The sequence below is a fragment of the Vanessa cardui genome, chromosome Z (genome assembly GCF_905220365.1).
Source record: "Vanessa cardui chromosome Z, ilVanCard2.1, whole genome shotgun sequence".
NCBI lineage: Eukaryota > Metazoa > Arthropoda > Insecta > Lepidoptera > Nymphalidae > Vanessa > Vanessa cardui.
The window spans coordinates 7375190-7397392 of record NC_061154.1 but is presented as its reverse complement, the minus strand read 5'-3'; the positions used below and the strand labels follow the sequence as shown (position 1 = coordinate 7397392).

General features: G+C 32.3%; 1 protein-coding gene across 2 annotated transcripts; it reads right to left on the bottom strand.

The window, feature by feature from the left end:
• Positions 1 to 991: 991 nt before the first annotated feature.
• LOC124543248 lies at positions 992 to 21827 on the bottom strand. Of its 2 annotated transcripts, none has more exons than XM_047121393.1 (11): positions 21008 to 21827; positions 18698 to 18829; positions 17936 to 18056; positions 16823 to 16982; positions 8082 to 8200; positions 6919 to 7601; positions 5917 to 6043; positions 5142 to 5305; positions 4652 to 4776; positions 2570 to 2770; positions 992 to 1489 (listed from the first exon to the last, which is right to left on the bottom strand). In XM_047121393.1, the coding sequence occupies exons 1-11, from the start codon at positions 21395 to 21397 to the stop codon at positions 1417 to 1419; spliced, it is 2295 nt and encodes a 764-aa protein (XP_046977349.1). In that variant the 5' UTR covers positions 21398 to 21827; the 3' UTR covers positions 992 to 1416. The 2 variants fall into 2 exon arrangements, with proteins under 2 accessions (XP_046977349.1, XP_046977350.1); XM_047121394.1 differs by having other exon boundaries at positions 17936 to 17972.
• Positions 21828 to 22203: the final 376 nt, after the last annotated feature.

Here is a 22203-nt window from a genome sequence, read left to right as displayed (position 1 = left end):
GCATAAATTTCAACGAGACCACGATATATATCGACACAAGCGAAGCCAAACGCAACATCTAATCTATCATAATTATATACGATTGTAACAATAATTATTTCAAATATTTCCTTAAAATATTTTTGTCCATCGAAACCAGGACCTACTTTAACCCATTGATGGGCGAACCAGTAACAATAAAGGTAGTTAGTTTAATTACAAAATAAAACGTTAACAACTGTCGGGGTCATTGACCTTGACATGGCTAAATTAATGTTATAGCAACCACTGTATTGCTTATATGATCAAATCAACTGTGTACGTAGCAAATAACATTCACTAGCTAAATATACATTTATAGTTTCGACTACATACTTTACACCTTATAGTGTACTCCTGAGACCTGAGCTATAATAAGTACACTTCCGTAAAAGCCGAATGTCACTTCACGCAGACATCGAGTAACAAAATCTTGAGTCCTGTTCCTTGCGTTGGTAAATACATTCTATACTCAATAAGGGATACAAACGCTTACTACGATTTATATGTAGTAAATGTATAAGTAAATGTTTTTTAGGTTTAATAAATAAAACAAAAAAATATATTCCATAGTTAAATCAATAATAAAGACAGCTGTAATAATCACTGTCAATAAGAAGAATAAACTAGAATTCAGTTAAATTATTTCAGGCTTAGGGCACACGAACGCAACGGTTCGACAGTCGTACGACGACCGTATCTAGTGTGCACTATGCCTGTTTCTTTCCAATAGAGGGCACTGTTCTTATTGTTCGTCCTTAGCTTAAAGCTTCAAGGTCATGTATGTAGATCAGACACGGTATACTTAGAACTTTATCTGACTTACGTCCTTTTGCTTCATAGCCAAAACCTACCCATATATTTTAATTATATATACATATATAACAGCAACCGACTGACAAAGCATGGCACTATAAATTAATAATAGACCAATAATTGTTATTATACGCAAAGTAAATTCATTAATTTTAACATAAAAAATCAGACAATAAGTTATCAAATTTATATGATATACTTACTGCTAGCCTACAACCAAATAACGTTGACCTCTTTAAGAGAATAGAACATACGGATTACCATTGTTAGAGGGGACAGGCTCATTGAATTTAGAGGTCAGTGATTTATGGTTCGAATCAAGCCGCTATTTATCTTTGGTGTTTTACAATTCGTCTGCGTGAAGATAATCCAGCCGTTATGGGCAAGTAATTAGTAACGTCAGGACTAAAGTATCCATTACGTTATATATGACCACGAGGACTCAGGAGGATAAAGATCATGTCCTTGATACTTATTCATATAGATTTAAGTTCCATAGATGCACTATCACGAAACACGCACTTGGCTTGTAAATATTCATCAACTTCTCAGCTGTTCTATTACATAATCCGGAGCAAACCCTCAGTGAAGAGTTTTAGATCGTTTTGATCTCTTCAAAGCTTTCGACGTCCGGACCCATGGTAGCATGAAGTCGCTACAAATAAAAAAAAATATTACATTAAAATTTGAAATAAGAACGGTATATTAATTGATAAATTTATAATGGTTTCTTTCCTAGAAGGTTTCTCGGTTATTAAGAATAGGAGGATAGAACATTACAGTCAACTTTCAACTTTTGTTGGCTCAATACGGAATTCGTAATATATACACCAGATACAGATATTAAGAGTCAAGATGGCCCAGTGGGAGTCCAAACCCAGGCAATCACCACAGAATATTCATGTGCTTAATTTGTGTTTATATTTCATCTCGTGCTCGACGGTGAAGAAAAACATCGTGAGGAAACCTGAATGTATCTAATATCATAGAAATTTTGCCACATGTGAATTCCACCAACCCGCATTGGTATAGCGTTGTTAGATGTTCCAAACCTTCTCCTCAAAGGGAGAAGAAGCCTTAGCCCAACAGTGAGAAATTTACAGGCTGCTGTTGTTTTACACCAGATACTCATTTGATTATAAATAAATAAATATGAGACAACATCACATACATTACTCTGATCCCAATGTAAGTAGCTGACGCACTTGTGTTATGGAAATCAGAAGTAACGACGGTACCACAAGCACCCAGACCCAAGACAACATAGAAAACTAATGGTAATCTACATCGACTAGGCCGGGAATCGAATCCGGTACCACAGAGTGGCGTACCCATGAAAACCGGTGTACACACCACTCGACCATGGAGGTCATCAAGTCAACATTATAACAACAACAACAACAGCCTGTACATTCCCACTGCTGGGCTAAAGGCCTCCTCTCCCTTAGATGAGAAGGTTTGGAACATATTCCACCACGCTGTTCCAATGCGGATTGGTGGAAAACACATGTAGCAGAATTTCTATGAAATTTGCCACATGCAGGTTTCCTCACGATGTTTTCCTTCACCGCTGAGTACGTGATGAATTATAAAGACAAATTAAGCACATGAATCAGCGGAGCTTGCCTGGGTTTGAACCCGCAATCATCGGTTAAGATACACGCGTTCTAACCACTGGGCCATCTCGACTCTATATTAATATAAAATAATAATTGATATTAAATACTATACTTACGACTCCGGTAGCTTCGGTAACGGCTCGCCGAAACCCGTAACCGGCAAGTCACTGGTTATCTCGATGAACCTCGCGTCCTGCTGGGGCCTCGGCCACACCGAGTACACGGAGGGCGCGCTCACCGTGGAACTCCAGGAATCCCTCTGCCTTAGACGTAGGCGTTCGACGTGACGCTGCTCCCTTATCCGCCTCATGTGCCATCTGGGAAATTGTCGATCTTGGTATAGTACGACACAACTTTGATGTCGCATCGACAAAATTCGTCAAACCGATCACATCCGAATTGAGTACGCTATACCAAATTATCAATATTTATTTCTCATGCGAATATGATCTTTGCACAAATGTAATAACTTGTAATATCATATGTCCTAAGATGTTCGTCTATTAGACGCGTCGATTAACATGACTTGCTTTCTCTGACACGTGAATCTATAGCGACGAATAGCGTCTATTGGCGCGATAGGGAGCTATTTCTATTGGTTGTGTAAATCGGCAGTAATCGCGCTCTACCTTGCCGTATTTATTTATTTTGTTTGGTACAGTAACAGATTAAAACATTTAGATACACGAGACAGTACTTAACATACTTAACAATAAATCTGCTTTCCAATTACAACTGTACACAGCACTTCAGTGTGTAAGAGATGTAAGCACAACTAGACGCAATCAACAAAAGGTAAAAAAAATGACTTAAATTACTACAAAAAGATAAAAAAATAAGGAAGCTATACACGCTAGTGAAGAACAAAGCTAGTAAACAGAGTGGTCCAATACTTGTTCTAATTCTTTACTAGCAACCCGCCACTTCGCACGGATGCAACACTGATACTAAATATACAACAGAATTAGTTCATTTACGACACATTAGAAACTTATAAAATGATCAGTTTCTTTAATATATTGTCCATGTATTATATACAAAAATCGAATCACTCTATCTATTAAAAAAAACCGCATCAAAATCCGTTGCGTAATTTCAAAGATCTAAGCATACATAGGGACAGACAGCGGTGAGCGAATTTTATACTATATAATGTAGTATCGCAAAAACCGTCAAAACGGCTGAAACATTTGTGATAGAATGCAATGAATATAATTAATTCGACTATACCCTACGCCAAGGTAAGTGGCGCCATTAAAGCTATTTATTACATAGCCTTGTCGTACGTAGCCTTGTATTATGCATTACTTGCCCGGTCTATTATACGAGTATCATTTTATGGAGTTGTTTGGTAGAGATGATTAGGTACTTATTAAGGCAGCTCGTTCGTTACGCGCTGATTATATAGTTAGTCTTTACTTTACTGTCGATTATTGTTACAGTGACGTATACAAAAAAAACAGGTTAAAACCAAATTGATATTGTTCTTGGGAATGAATTTAAGGATAAAGTTTTATTAAATACATAAATCATTCAGATCTGGAAAAGTGTCCAAGTATTTTAAATCGGCTTTTCTCTTATATAATATGCATGTAATATTAATATAATTCTTACTCTTGAATCAAACTGTTTATTGATGAAAACGGAATATGATGCGGTTTTTTTTAAAAATAGAGAGTTTCGAAAGGAAGATTTTTATAAATAATACAAGGGCAATATAGTAAAGAAACGCTGATAATTAAAGAAGTTTTTTTAAAGGTATAGGTTTGCGGACGAGCATATGGGCCACTTGATGGTAAGTGGTCACCATCACCCATAGACAATGACGCTGTAAGAAATATTAACTATTCCTTACATCGTCAATGTGCCACCAACATTGGGAACTAAGATGTTACGTCCCTTGTGCCTGTAGTTACACTGCCTCCCTCTCCCTTCAAACTGGAAAACAACAATACTGAGTACTGTTATTAGTGGGTGGTACCAACCCAGACGGACTTGCACAAAGCCCTACCATCAAGTAAAAATTTCTCAAGTTTCTTATCTGTTGTCATAAATAAACAAATTATCAAGAATATTTAGTATATCATCATTGCACCCGTGCGACGCCAGGGAGGTTCACTATCTAAAACTAATTTATATGTAAATAATTAACGTTTTTCTTTAACTAAATTATTGTCCAATAACTCGATAGTGTGTACCTCAACTGCCGCCTCTCTTCAGCTTCTAACTTCTGATGTCTCTTCTCGAAAACTTTATCGTCGACATTTTCTGTACCTTCGAGAGTATAACAACTTGTATACGGCTTCTCTCTCCACCTCGGTACCTGTGCAGATCGAATAGAAATTAAAGATAACACTTTCAATGCAATTTATATTGTATTTCAGTTTAATAAGGTTTATATTTCATTGACTCACAAAAAGGAATTAGTTATACAAAACAACCAGCATTAATTCGTTGTCTACATTAAGATTACCAAAAGTGTCAAATACCGGATATATGTATTCTCATATATAAGAGTGGGAACTAAGATATGTTATGTCTGTAGTTACATTGACTCACTCACCCTGGAAATCGGAACACAATAATAGTAAATATTGCTTTTGGGCGATAGAATATGTTATGAGTACTTAGTATCTACTCAGCCGGACTTGAAAAAAACACTATCATCAATTTTATTTATGTACACACCTCAACAGTAGACGCTTGACTATCCGCAGGTGGGTCGACGTCCTCGAGCTTCAAATCTGGATCTAACCCAAAATACCAGGAGAGATCTTTGTCGCCAACCAACGTGGGGTATGGTTTATTCGTCATCATTCCAGGTACAGGGGATCTTTTACCTCGAGTTGCCGCTAATAAAAAAATATGACATATTAAAACAATCCTCAATTTAAAGTAACTACTCAATAAATTGAATTTATTTCTTTGAACAAATTTGAACTCTATGTGAAATGACATTTGAATGATATTCAATTAATTATCAATCCAAGCATCCCAATCACGCAGCACCTTCCACAACGGCCACGAAACAGAATGTTTCTTTACTTACTGTATTAAGGTCTCCCCACACTTCTCTCTAACGTTGCTAATTTATTAACTCTCGCTGTCTCTCCGTACGTATGATTGAAATATTATCGAGCCAAGTCGCAGTTAGTGCAAATATATTGTATGTAATTATTTTTCAATATCTGTAGTTTAACTTTTATAGTAACCATTCTAATACGCATACTTTAATAATATAATACATGTATTATATATATAGTACATAGAAATTAGAAGAAGTACGAAAGTTCGAATTTTTTTATCTTTTTCAGAGAATATTTATGTATGGATAATAATGAATAAGCATCTCTCATTATCTCGTTGACTAAGTGATACTTAACTTTTGAGGCGTGATGTCCAAATATATTAGTGATGTATCGATGAGGTCGTTGCTAGGATGAACTGCATGGTTTCTACTTACCCTTGCCTCGAGTAGCTCTTGGTTTAGCCGGCCCCTTTGCACTTTGTTTCCCCAGACTAATGGCAGAGAATGCCCTTTTTCTACCCCGCGTGCTAGGAGTACCCCGTTTTATTTCAACGCCCTCTTCCTAAAACAAAAAAAAATCAAATACATAGTAATAATTTTGGTTAATTATTCTTATGTTCTAACTATTATATTTAAATTATCAAATAATACTCAGAACGGAATCTGGAAATTTGTATTGGTTCCCGTGCCAAAAAACCAATGGAGCATAAATTGTGTATAATATGTTATGTCAAGTTAGTTCATGTCTCTGTTGAGAATAGATTTTGTAGCCGAAATCGCACAGGAACATTATCACCTATAGACATTGTAATTACAGTAAAACCTCGTTAAGTCGAACCTCGATATGTTGAAAACTTTCAAATTTCGAAAAAACGTTTTATTTCCTTCCCTCCAATCACCAAGCTTCCATTACTCGAAATCTCGAACCTCTATTAGTCGAAATAATCAGTGAGTCTGTCCAAGACATTTTGTTACATATTATCCCTCCATAACTTGAAAAATTAAATTTTACCTCTATATCTCGAATAAAAAAAAGTTACCGACTGTTATCGATTTTTGTATTTAACTCTTTATGTCGAATCAAAATCCGCCTAAGTCGAAATTCTCTGTCTGTCTCGACTTAAAGAGGTTCTACTGTATTAACATCATAACTAAAAACTTGTTACAGTAACGATATATATATCATCATCGTATTCTGGTCTCAATAATCCGTATATTTTTGATTAGGTAATTTGATTAACTTATAAACATTTGTTGGGTCTACTTCCGCAAACTGTTTTGTCTTTTGATACAGATTGTTTTGATAACAACTATGCCATATATACTATAAAGTCAAATCAGAAAGAAAAATAGGACCAATAGGTTCATTTTTTGTTAAAATTTGTTATAGACTAAGAATAAGATGTATAGGGATAAATAATAGTTAACATGTCTTACATCTGTAGGGCTTATTAGACTCGTTGTACGCGCGTTACGTCTCTTAGTTTTTTCAGGCATCAATTTCTCCGTTGGATAATCCAATTGATTCAAATTATCCAAATTCAGAGCTGCGTCTGACGTGAACAATTCCTGAAACTCATTTGCGTCCAACGAGGGTATTATCGAGGACAGATTACTGTTCGTCTCCCCGAACGCGAAATCACAGAGACTGCTTTCATTCACCGGTTTGTCTGAGAACATTCGCCAATCGATTTCCGGTTCGCCCTTGAGCATGTCTTCGGGCGGTTCGTCGAACATCATCGTCTTCTCCGGATCCTTCTTAGCCTGCTCGTAAGCTGACATGAACCGGTTCAGTTTCGTTTTCGTGTCTGGCAAGTCGTATATGCGCCGTGACGTTTCACCGGATTCCGAGCATATCTTCATTCGTCCGTGATTGGTCTTCTGTAACATCAGCTTCGGTATCGGCGATTGCTCCCTCATATCCGCCTCGCCGAGCTGATAAGGGTCCTCCCCTGTGGGTGTCGTGTCGATTAGCCGCAATCTATCGGACAGTGATCCTGTAAATTGGCTCGTCCGCTTCGTTATGCTTGAATTCCTCGACTTCCCGTATGTGTTTATCATTTTCGACTTTTTGTTGACACTATACGACCGATCGTAAGTTGGATCAGTATTTGTTTTATCTGAAATCAAATAAATTATGAAACTTTAACGACAACGAAATTAAAATAGGATATTATTATTGGTAATTTTATTAAGGACTGTTTTTAAAATGGTACTGTGACAAAATATAGCAACACATATAAACTGAACTTTTATCGGTATAGAAACCTCGTTATTGTCATTCCTCTTGAAACATTCCACTTATCCCTCGCTAGAACGCGTCTCGGAAATAAAGCTCCAATTACTTGCATATGTGCAAAACACAAAGATATATGTATGACTATACCTTTCATCAACATATCACACAATTATTTTATATGGATATATTTTAAACAATGTATAAGCTATATTATAAAATAATAAGTAAATAAATTCCTATGGCACATATCACATGAGTTCTGTCAGAAACTTTCGCGCTTATATTCAAAACTATTCATGTATTTTAGTGTTAGAATTATTAATAAGTGAAACTTTTGTCGACTTATATTGTTATAACTCACTTTTAGACGTGGTTGTTTCTGTGGGTTGCGTCTTGGGAGTCTTTGACATGCGACTCAAACTGCCGATCCCAGAGGTCCTTCGTCTATTTCTCTGTATTCTTTGGATAACCGGAGTGCCGCTGAAAACATTTCTTTCATTAGAATGAAAATTATACCACTTCGAGTATATAACATTTCTTTTAGAAGTTTCTTTATATTCATATCAAATACATTTATATATATTTTAAATCATTAATACGGCATTAACAAATACGAAATATAAACTAATAGAGTTATATATTTTTAATAATGATATTTTTATTTAATATTTATTAAATTGTCTTATTATTATAACGAGAATATTAACGATAGAGAGTTGTAGTTAAAAACCGACTTTTAGTATTGAACAGTATACACAACTTCTTACTAAACTTTCTTCAATAATTGTGAATGGAGACCAAAACCTCACATAAATAGTCCTTTATAAAGATTCATATAGTGATTTAGTAATCTGAAGGTGATACTTTGCTAAAACATTTCAAAACTATCACGATATATTTTCGTGCCACTCAGAATATTTCCCAACAATCGAAAAAGAGATTTTAACGGCCTCAAATCACTGTCAAAATAAAGTCAAAGCAATTTTTTCGATTGGTCAGTTGATTGTCAAATGCAAAGTCTGACGATTAATTCTCGTCAATCCTCCGACGTCATGTCAGTAGATTCGTAGCAATCGTATTTGCACGTGAAATGAAATTGGAATATGATTGATGAATACGAACAAAAAATGGGAATTTTTTCGATATTTGATTCTAGAATTGCCAATCACAATTAAATGTATTTGCAACCCTACTATTCCAGAGGAGTCTAAATATTTAGCTACTGCCTTTCTCATCTTTATGGATTTAGGTGTTTATACAGCGTTTCGTTAGATTCGTCTAAAATGCATACATAATATACGATTAAAGCAAGATTTAGAGGAGACCAGCCAGAGCAACAGACCCAAGCAACTTAAGATATCAAAACTATTTGAATAACATATATGCACAAAAAACAAGTGACCGATGCAATACCTCTAACATTTAAAAGTTATTGGTACGAGTCTTGAAAAAGTCATATGTAAATATATTAATAAAAACCCCGAAATACGAAAACTGTTTTAAATTTATTTGTAAACAAATAATATTTAGGGGCTGCCCCAGGATATCCAGATATCTTAGTCTGACCACCTAGAAATCTAAATAGAGCGTTCATATTAGTAATCACAAAAAGAAAACATTTAGCGCTTCGGCATAAAACTCTTTCGAATCGACAGAATTTTAATTTTTCAAGAAACCATAAAGTATCAACTGTTTCTTACATTTCTACAACCAGAATCTAAAGAAAAATCGCCTCTTTTCAATTTTGTTTGAAAATTTTTACTTTTTGTTTTTAATGAGGTTTTTAAATAATATTTCAAATTTCATTCAACACAACATTAAACTCTTTTGTCATTTAAAACAACAGTTTTAACAATAGCTGAAACATATACCGTTAATTTACATTATATATATATTTGTTTTTTGTTATGTATACTCATTCTATCCTAATTACTGAGTAAGCTATGTTGTCTTGATTCATTTATCGAAAATTCATATCGATAATAAACCACAAAATTTCAAAATTTTATTACCATATTTAACTTCGCATAAATAAATTATATAGACAGCGGTAACGTATAGCTTTACGAAAATTTCAGTACGTTAAACCCACGTAGTAAACTGGTAAATTGGGCACAAGCAGCGACTACCAAGAAGATTCTGGACGACCACACAAAATGAGAAGTGACCCCCTAATCCCTATCAAGTCAAGCTGGCCGGAGAACAACCAAACTACCTGGTCAGAGTATCATGCGTCTCACGAAGATCAATAACCCTTTAATCAGAATTACAGATAAAATAAATTTTTGAATCCTGAGATATTGTCTACCATTTATAATATATTATTGTAATTATAAACATCATCAAGTTAAGAGTACACAAACAGAATCAAATAATATTTCGGTCAATCAAACAAACCATTTACAGGGGTTATTTATAAATGTATTTTTTAAAATCACTATTTTAATATAATGAAAAGTATATTACGAAGAGTTCTATTTATTCAAGCAATAATGTAAATAAACAATTTAATTTTAAAACCAACATAACTATTATATTATTAATAAATTATCATTTTACACACCATTTCAGTAATATTGAGGCCATACTCACACGAAGTGTCAAAAATAATACCAGTATTCAACTCCAACGCAACGAGTAACGCGCCGTGCTTTCAACGTGCGTGTCATTCAAACGCCACTTGAAAATGGCGCGTAACTTAAGGTATTCAATCGGTATATAGATCTCATTAAACATTCTACAGACTGATTTTGTTTGTATAATCTGTGATTCCCGCCAAGTAATATCACGAAGTATTCTTTGACATTACGTGTATACCGATGATTTATGATACTTAAAAAGTAAAATTTAAACTATTAAAATGCATTACAATAGAAAAATCGAATTATGTTTATTTATATGTGTATGTAATAAATTGTCGTCCCCCATGCTGTGGCTATGCATCATTAATTTATAAAACATTTTTTTAATATTTTTTTTTACATTATGCGAAAACTATTATTCGATGAATAAGGCATAAAACTACGTGTCATATGTAATACTATGTATGGTGTATTTGGATAACTACATTGTAACATATAAATATTTCATTTTTGTTTTATTTTAATGTTTTTCTCATACATGAATTTTGTTTATATACTTCATACATTTTGTGTCTGGGATACCTGTTTGTCCTTCGTTTTTTTCTTTCCTTTTTATTTGTAACTCTGGGCTATGAACAGCGTTGATTCAAAAACTTATCAAATTAAGAACCTAGAACCATGATATTTGCACCCCTACAGACCAACGAAACACTCAAAGTGTAGTATTTATTTATACCGTATTGTACGTAGAAATGTAAGAAAATTGGAATCAGTATTATTCTGTACTGTTATCTGCTATAAATGCAGGTCAATTTAACTCCATGCAACTCTGTTATTTAAGAATGACATAGACAAGGATTTTATAATTGCATATTAGTGACGTGACATTTCAAACAACTGACCGGAAAGCAATTATACCGATTTAAGCATATACTACTGGTATGCGCAAGTTCATCTAGGTATCAATCATTGACTATTGTACCATGAAACAGCAAAACTTTATGTTTGAGTTTGTTGAATATACCTATGTCGAGCAACTTTGATTACAGGCACTAATTTTATAGAAAATTTAATAATAGCGAGTTGGATTTTTTATGGTATTGGTGGGCAGACGAGCATATAGGCCACCTGATGGTAAGTGGTTACCATCACCCATAGACAGTGACGCTATAAGAAATATTAAGTATTCACACTAAATATTAAGTACATCGTCAATGTGCCACCAACCTTGGGAACTAAGATGTTATGTTCCTTGTGCCTGTAGTTACACTTGCTCACTCACCCTTCAAACCGGAACACAACAATACTGAGTACTGTTATTTGGCGGTAGAATAACTGATGAGTGGGTGGTACCTACCCAGATGGGCTTGCACAAAGCCCTACCACCAAGTAAATTTGTATTTGTATTTATCACTCCCTCACAACTTAGGAAGGCGGCCGTGTATCTTTCCACTGGACACGACCTTAAATGTTGCAGACTGCAAGACTAAACAAAACGGTAAGATCAACTTATAGATAAACTGACGGCCCTAGAATATTTTTCTTCAGTATACAATGCCTGGAGGAGCAAAGGACCTATCTCTGTCGTAACCGTAACCTATATCTCTGAAGTAATTGAGATTTCGTTTTCGATATATGTATATGCAACACAAATGTCTCGTTGTGATTTTGCGCTCTTTTAATATACCAACATGACAGTTTAATTATCAGAAAGAGTCAGTATATAAAAAATGCGAAATACGGATATAATATATGGATAGAAGTAGAGATACAAAGGAGTAGTACATTTTTTCCCAAAGTTGACAAGACCGGGACCAAAGAACAAACAATCAAATTCGGATTGCCTACTTCCAGATTATCACAAGGAACAGCTTTATTTTAAACGAACTGTGCTCGCGACCTTGTACGCGTTTGAATTTAAGAAAACAAAATATTATCGTAGTCTAAGTTACTCTTTATTGCTTCAGTTATTTGCCAGTGGAAGCCCCGTCAAAATCGGTCCAACCGTTCCAGAGATTAGCTGGAACCAACAGACAGATATACAAACAAAAATTGTAAAAAATGACATTTTGGTAAATGTACCGTGTAGTGTGTACACATGCATATGTATTGAGTAAAAAGGGCTATTTTAATATTACAACAACAGACACTCCAATTTTATTATATGTATAGATATACAAATAACACCGCATACAACTCTTTATTGCTTCAGTTATTTGCCAGTGGAAGCCCCGTCAAAATCGGTCCAACCGTTCCAGAGATTAGCTGGAACCAACAGACAGATATACAAACAAAAATTGTAAAAAATGACATTTTGGTAAATGTACCGTGTAGTGTGTACACATGCATATGTATTGAGTAAAAAGGGCTATTTTAATATTACAACAACAGACACTCCAATTTTATTATATGTATAGATATACAAATAACACCGCATACAGGCCTAAGGTGAAGTAAGCTAAAGGAAATTGGGACTTTCATAGCTTCATCAAACAGTAAATCACGATCCACGCTTTGGTAAATGCTCCTCTAGAATGTTTCATTGAAATTTATTTTACTAAATTTTTAGTTCAATTTTAAGTATTTAGTATTTTAATGAAAGTCACAATGATAAAATTATTTTTGCCTTATTTTATTAGTTTTAGTTACCCTGTATTTTGATTATAAAACTAAATAGATTCTTTCTTTAAATACCCTATTCTCACGTCTTATCCTACCACTTTATAAGCACCTGTTAAAGTTATAAACTACAAAATTAAGTTACGAGCAGTAAAGTAAACGCGATCGAAACACAAGCACAAAAGGGTACTTTCGGTGGTGAAAAATAAATTATGAAAGTTGATAAAACTAAAAGGTTATATAGAAATATAGTTAAAATTCATCGATTTTGAGTCATAAAAGCACATGTATTTACGAGTATGGACTGTTATTTTGCAAAATGACTGACAGCGGGAATATAAAGGGTTAAATTTTAATTTAATTTTCGGACAAGAAAAGGAGTTTAATTTGCTTAAATAAACTTTTTGTGGCTTTTTATGACAACATTTTGAAGTGCTATTTTAAACACCGTAGAATACCCTATTGCTACCATAGACAATATAAACAAACCAATAAATTAATTTATCAAAAAAACCATATATGAAATTATAACAATTATTCAAATTAGCGTTTCTAAGTACTTGTGACAGTCATTAGTCTGTCAGGCGGGTTCAAGTTTCAGACATCATATTTCCTCTTCTGCTCGATTATGTAGTTAACACGTAAATGTATCAAATGAACTAACTTTCTTATTATTAAAATTTGTTACAATAGATCTCCACTTGCGAAAATAAGAACAACCATCAAGAAATTAATTAGCTTTTTCCTCCTGACAAACCTTCGCAATAATAAAATAAAATATAATCTAGGCGTTATCATTCTATTTGATGATATAGACTTTAATTTCCATAGTAACAAATAAGGGCCCTAAGTATATATACACGCCTACCTTTCAAATGTACTGTAATATTTCAAGCCTTATAAATAATTATAAAAATTACGCTTAGATTTAAAATGACGATGAAATATAATAATACATAAACAGCAATGAAATCCGATATTGAACTATGCCCCATTATCGCAAAAGAAAAATGACTCTCAATGTTATTATTGTTGATATAAATTGTATGAAATGATAAAATTAAAATACATTATACTTTATTAAAGCTGCTGATACAAGCACTTTTGGATCTGAGCAGTTTAGCACTTTTTATATAAATAAATTGTAAAGCTGTCACCAATTCGATTTGTATATTCTATTGAAAAAGAAGAAATGCTCTAGTCACTATTTTCAAAAATTTAATAATACAAGTACCAAAACTTCCTACAGCCTAATAACTCCTATACAATTTTGTATTGAGTGTCTAATTTATTTTTTATTCGCCCATTTAGTGTTAGTCAGTGATTCAATCAAAATAATCAATTAGGAAGCAATTACAAGATTTCCTTTCTGCAGAAGTAAATATATTTTAATTGTGTAAAATTACTACAAACACATATATTGTAAAAATAACTAAAATATACTAATCAAGTAGGTATATTTTAGTCCCAATATCAATTTTCTACGAACGTACGTATACTGTAGAGCTGAGTCTTTGTTTTAGTGATGATACACGATAATTGAGTATTAAAGTTTCGAATCTAAGGTGAATACTAAAATACTGTAGTATCAGTAACACGAGGATTACTTTAAAGTTGTTAGCTGTTTTAGTTTTTGTTGTTTAAAACAAACTATTTTTTAAAAATATTTATGCACAAATACATAGGCGCATTAACTTTAGTAGATTGTTTGCATCAAGATAAAATATAGATATAAAAAATAAAAATGTTCACTAATTTGTCGTTAGTTCAATTTCAGAATCTTTTATTCCTACTTCCTTAAAGACTGTTTAAACAATGTTTTAACTTATATAAATATATCATGTTCTACACAATTAAAGGCTTCAAACAAATCTATAGATAATAGATAAAAACGTATATTCTCTCTCGTTCGTGTTATTTAAACTGAAGCGTTTACCAGAATAGTCATCTGTCAGAATTTCAAAGTTTATTTTTTATTCTATACGATGCAGTAGACTATGAATTGTTTTCGTGACCTGAAATTATGACATGGTTCTAACACGGTATCATGAACGTACAATAGTCTGCATGCAAGTGGTATCGAACTTAGCTAATTACAAATCAATAAACTGCATTGATATTTCAAAATATTCCTACAATGCAAACACTAACTACACGCGTGACAAATTAATTATTGTAAATGGCTTAATGCCGAGCTAGAGGGTGAGAAACCACCCTTATCGAGTAGATATTACGGTCGCAAATCGTTATTCCTTTTACACGGTTGCAAGCGAGGTCACAATTTAAATGCAACCCCTCTAGCTACTAAAGTATTTTATATATGTACATAGATAGGTATATCTGCTTTTTATTTTTATGTATTTACCTACTTATTATATCATAATCATCTTTTTTATATGGATGGATGTTATATGCCTTCGCTGCGTACCAAAATGTTCACTTTGCTCGATACAAAACGTGGCAAGTACAAGCTATTATAAATAAATTGTATTACTACTTAGGGTAAAGGGGTCCTTCTCAAAGGACGAGGGTAAAACTTGGAAATATATCATTCTAAGCGCGAGTCATACTTATCACACACGATAGGTTTCATTTAAGCTCGATCTAGGTTCGTAGCTAACAGATGGTGTACCAAAATTATTTTAGCGTTTTTACAGGCAGAGAACTATAAATAAAAAAGCAAATAACCGTTTTGAAAATCCATGTAAATGTCTTTTTATAAATAATTTCATGGAATTTATGTTTGAATATGATTTTAGACAAGTAACCGTCGTCGATGGGGAAATACGCATAATATAAAAGTTTTATAGTCCCACACTCTTCACAGTAAATCGAATTTTTCGGCTAAGCGTCGAATGTTGGCTTTTAAGCGACTCTACAGTGAAAAGTGAATAATCAATGGCACCGAATCGCAGGTTCATTCACAAAATTAACGAGATCGCTACCACTTCTAAAAAATATAAATTGATACTAAATAGTCTTATAAAAAAAACATTTTACAGATGATACAAAAATCCCCTACATCACTAAACGCTGGAAATGTCAACGCATACATAAATTCTTTGTAAAAGTTGTAATTCTGTTTTAATATTTAAGGGTATATTTGTCAAATTAACGTATCACCGTGTTGACGTATGTGCCCCTGAAGGTATGCCGGTTACATTAACCGATCTATATAGAAACGATCAGCAGCTTGATTAATCCTTTTGTCTCGCTCATACTCTTGAGTCTACACAATCAATCAATCTATCTCAATATGAAATCAAGAATCGATCGCAGTTGAGGGTAGTTTGACATTTTATTAAATCTTTCACAATTAAATCTTTCTTTTCGTGGTGGCTAGGTTGGTTAGGCTTTTGCATATTTACTATATTTAACATACTCTTACAAGAAGTAAAAATCTTCTATGCATCAGCAAAATAAATATACCCTTTAATATTCTCACCGGCCATTAAGCACTTCTATTAGTGTACACTCGAATACAATAAAACACAACGTTTTCCATTTTATGAAATTGAAATGAAAGTTAACGCTTGTGACTTCGTTCGAGTTTTTGGGGTGGATTATGAGTTGGGCATAAAAAGCAACCCGTGTTCTACTCTGAAGTTCAAACATACTTCATAGCAAATTTTATCAAATTCAGTTCAGTGATTTGATCGTGAAAGAGCAACGTACAGATAGATATAGTTGCTATCGTATTTATAATACCAGTATAGATAATATAGACAACACATTAGAGTTCTAGTTTTCGTTCTAGCTATGTATCTTTGAATTTGCCTAACGTTTTGAGCTAGTTGAATCTAAGCACGAAAATACAGACTGAGAAATATACAGTGCGAAAGTTTAATTTTTAACTATAAATTAATCTAAAGTTGTTTAAAACAAAATATATATCACACACCTGTTAGAAGTAACCGTGTACAGAGCCTCCGCACGATTTTCAGTCTTCACCTCTTTCTTAATAATTGATCTCTTGTTGTCAATCATTTTGTAATTATCACAATTATGTTTTTTATCGAAGGCCGGAACTTTTATGTCACCTGACGCGTAATTTGGTACTTCTGAAAACACTGATTATGTATTAACTAAATCACATAGCCACCAGGCCTCTTCTGGTTATTTACTATACTATATATATTTCTCTGTAGGTGCATAGATCACTGAATTTCTCATTATAAGGGCAATAATGACATAAATAAATACGGTTTTCAAGATTTTTTTGTCTTTTCGTATGTTTAAGTAGATCCTTGGATGATTTCTGGTTATGGTAATATTGTAACAAATAAAATACATATAAAAAGTTCTTATTACACCCACAGGTCGAGTCAGCTATTTACGTAATATTTATCAACCCACGTATAAACGTGGGGGTAGATATACATATACAGTACTATTACCGAACATACATCATTGAAAACATTTTGCTATTAATATAAAGTATAAGCCGAACAAATAGAACACATCCATAGTTTCATGTTTATTTAGACCAAATAAATTGAAAGCTTAAAATAAACAAGGCATAGTTCGTAAAATATAGTGTAGTTCTTACAATTATAACCTTTATTATTTTTCATGGTATAAAATTTGTATGGAATAAAAAAATATGTATGTAACGTTTGCGCGTTTTAAATGAATTAAATACAGAACAATAATACTGTACAGGTGTATTTCAAAAGATTTTATATTTTTTGATGATAAATTGAAAATCAGAAACTTTTGACAATTTATTTTTTATAAAATCGATAGGACTGACAAATGGACAATCAGACAGTAAGCGAAAACAAAGTCGCCCATCGACACATTCTTTACATTGCCGATGCGCCTTTTAGGTACTGAGATATAATGTTCCTTGTGTTTGTAGTTACACTGAGTCTATTACCGAAATATACCGAAACTCAATACAAAGCATTGCTATCTCGGGTCGAACATGTGTAAAATATCAATGTTTTAGAGTAAAAGAAAGTAACTACGTATAAAATTTATTACTCATTAAAATATAGCAAATGCTGCTTACCTGTCTCTCTAGTCGTTCTTGCTATCCCGAATGTTCCCTGTCCAAAAGGTTTATTGTTATCAAAAAGACATGAATTTCCTTTATCTGGTAAAAGTAGTTCTGTAAAGCTATTTAACATAATCTGAAAATGAATTTAATTGACAACATAAGGAGAGGATTCCGCAAATAGCCGATCACGGCTGTGGGAGGGACCGGGGTGGATAAAAAATATAAAAATTTTAATCCAAATAAAGATAATTCTAAGGTTAAACTGGAGGTAAGTTTTTGTCATGAAACAGACTTCAATTGCGTGGTGAGAGCAGCGCCAATTATTCTAATATATAATAGTTCGAAATACTTGTTTAAAATTATTTTTAAGTTTAATGCCAACACTTTTCTTCAATATCATTATAACATGCTTTCGAAGAGCTCAGACTATATATATATTGAATTTCAAGTAAAAACGCCATTTCTCGTGACAAAACTAGCATTCGACATAAATTCCTATAAAAGTTCATTTTATTTCGTCAAACGTCGATTATTTTAGGAGTGGTCAAACTATTTTCATCGCCATTCAGTGAATTCTCTTATTTTAAACTTTAAATACGAGTGAAATTTTCATCATATCAATTATTGATAAAATAATAAAATGTTTAGAACTGTTTAAACGATCAATAAAATAAATAATATTTTATTTAGTAATCGGAAATCATGAATGGATATAACGAAAATTAAAAACTAAGTCAGGAATAAAGCATATCAAAGCTCATAAATTGGACTTACATGAGAAGCGCCTTGTTCGTTCTTAAGGATGCCCGATGTGATCGTAGAAGTAGGTGTGTATAAAGGAGGATTGACAGTGTGCCGTTGACTCAATCCTACTCTTCTGTCCATTCGAATTAATTTTGCCTTAAGCTGTAATCATATGTAGACACTATATAAAATATTTCAATAGAACATATTTTTACATTTATTCATACAATCCCCATCATCCAACAATATATTTGTAGACAATTGCAAGTCAGAAAATAAACGTATATTATAGCTTAATAAGAATGTAGAAAATATATTAATTAATAATAGAAAAAAAAAATTCAACAAAAATAATACTTGTCCAATGTGTATCAAGTGTTTTATTTTAATTTTAAAAACTCATAATAGTTCTAAAATGTTACAACTACATTATATCTTTACTATATAATAGTAACATGTGCTGTTATAATCTAAATCTAATGTATTTATACGTTCTACTATTAAAAATTGCCTAAATAGAGATTCATAAAAATATTCAAACCTATAAGAATAGCTAGCATGCTAGTCTAAAGACGAAACATTCTATTCAAAACTAAATAATCTTTAATGAAACCTAAGATTTGTACTAATTATATATCTTTTAAGTCTAATCAATATTCTACGGTATTATTATACAAAAATGTATCATAATTTATAAATTTACAGTTGCAGCAAGCCCAGTTTATTGAAAAATAAACGTTAAATAACATATAATTATTATAAAATTTCTGTTTAAAATCAAAGGCAGCTATTGACACTGAGTGTTTTACATTTGATAATCAAATAAAACGTCTCAACTGTGCAAGCATAGCAAAAATGACTGACATGTATGTGTACATAAGATGGCCATACAACTATGATATGATATTAAGTGTAAGTAACTTGGATACATTTTCTTTTAACATTTTCATATTATTTTTATCAAATTATTAGATTATTTATGATACCCAACACACCACCTTCGATTTTGTTATGGCTCTATATTGGGTACTTAAATTAAGTATTTCATAACCTTTAGCACAGTAAATGTCAGTTAAGACTGTCTATAGTAAATTCTTTATTTTATCTTTCCTTCTTGCAATCTTTGTTAACATGCAAAGCAACTTTTTCGCTTGATTTGATGTATTAAAAATGCATTTAGAAAGGAATGTTATGTATAGTATTTACAAAATTTGTTGTACAAAATTAATACAATAAATATATATTATTAAATTGGCAGCTGCGTTCATAATTTTCATGTGCATAATTCGCAGAGGCAATAAATATCTAAATATAAATAATTAAATAATTTTTACAGGTATCAAATAGGAAGTCAATACTTTGTGTTAATATATTTTAACTTTAATTATTATGAATTTTCTATCGATATTAATCTTGTAAAGAATTTAGATAACGTAACAGATAGTCATATGACTTTAAAATGTATTTCATGTGACTATATTTTTTTTTACAAAAGTATAAAAATTGTTGTTGTTAATATTTCAAGGTTTGTTTAATATCCATCAATATATTGACAGAAACGCATTGCAACATTTAGCAACAACTTATGAAAATCAAGTCGCAAAGCAATATATTTTAAAATAACAATTTTTTAATTGCATGAAAAATTTTGAAAATCATTGATAAGGTTTCAATCATACTTAATTTTGCTTATACACCTTAAACTTTAACATACTAATTCAATCAATTCCATAAAAACATGTTCAAACATAAATATAAATAAATTTTGAAGAATTCGCAAATTTATTAAATATAATTAATCAAAACTTACTCTTTAAAGGTTTCAAATAAATTCAAATTGAGGCAAATTTAGAAATTGCCCAAATACCTCTGACCTGTCAAATGACAGGATAAACATAAGTAATGTAGCAGTTAGCAAGCTTTTGCAAATAAAGCTGTGGTTTTAACAACCTTGACGCTAGTGGATTAAAGCTTTAACTTATACAATTAACTGTACATACTTCATTGTACTGATGTTGAAATATATATTTTGATTTTACATAAGCTCAGAGTTGTCTACGTAAAAAATACGAATATCTTATACCAGAGATTGTAATACTGCATGTTATAAGCGCTTTAGTAATATTTTTGGGCAAAAGCACTAATTTTGTTTTTTTTTTTTAATGGAGTTTCATTGCTATGTTAATAAAGTGTAGTATGTTTTCTTAATCAATGTAAAGCTTTTAACTATATCTATATTTCCAGTCTTTTAAATATGCTATTTGTATGTAAACAAAGCATAACATGCATAATATAGAGCTCTAAAAAAATTGTATTTTTTGAGCCATATAAATAACTTACTGTATCATTTTCCTGTTTCAGTGTTTGGTACAATTTATCTCTTTTGCTTATTAGTTCGTTTTGTTGCTGTATAAGATCCAAGTGATAGATTAACAGATCTTTAAGCTTTTTGTTCTGATTCTCAGAAACAGTGAGTTGTTCTGATAGCCTTGTCACATCAGAAGAACTTGCATTCTTTTTCTCTTCTGTAGTAACACAGTGCGTCGACACTTCAACTTCTTTTTCCAACAGAAGTGGTTGCCTTCTTTCTGAACTTTGAGAATGACAAGCGTAGATGTGATCGAATGGAAAACTCAGCAATCCATCTTTTGCATCCAACTGGTTTAATGTTGACAGCTCCGCCGAGAAATTCACCAAATTCGTTTCATTTACGCTACTGCGACTGTTCATTTTTATAGAAAACCGATCGTAAATCACTTACGACAAGCCTGCCGGCTGTCAAATCCTAACTAACCAAATTTGCACTTGTCCGTAACATTACAACGGCTTTTTAATCCTTTGTGCCACACATAAGAGTTCGTAAGGAGAAAAATATTGCTTACATTCATCGGGTATTACATTGTCAAAACAGCTACAATTCTACGTACATCTACTCTTATGTTCTGACATATCTTTCACGCACATGTAAAATGATAATAGACGCAACTATACAACTGTTCCGTGGATAAAAGTTAAAGCAAAAATTTATCTCAAAGCAAGACATTCGAAAAAATAAATATGTAATTGAATTAACTGTTTAATTACATCACTTGTACAATATCAAGTTTTCATGTCAATCATATAAAATTTGTAACAAAATTCATCAACTAGCGTCAAGGCGTCAACCGTAGACATTTTTAACTTTTTTTATTTGCATTGTCAGATGTAAGGCAAAGGAAACACAGAGAAAAGGCCACCTGTTCTCAACCATAGACAATGCAACGCATTTTGAATTGAGTTAAAAAAAATAATATTATTAATATTTACGATTGAAATAATGTAACAAATAAATTTAATTTGCAAGAGTATAAAAGAAATCGCCATAGTGTTAACGACCAAAAAAAAAATTTAATAAATATTTTTAATTATTGTCCGAACTGTAGACAAATTTTTAGTGCAATGAAAGAATTTAAATAATAAAACCTATAACAGAATTATTTCAGGTGAATTTGTATAGATATCTAACAAAATAAACTAATCAATATTAACGTATCTGA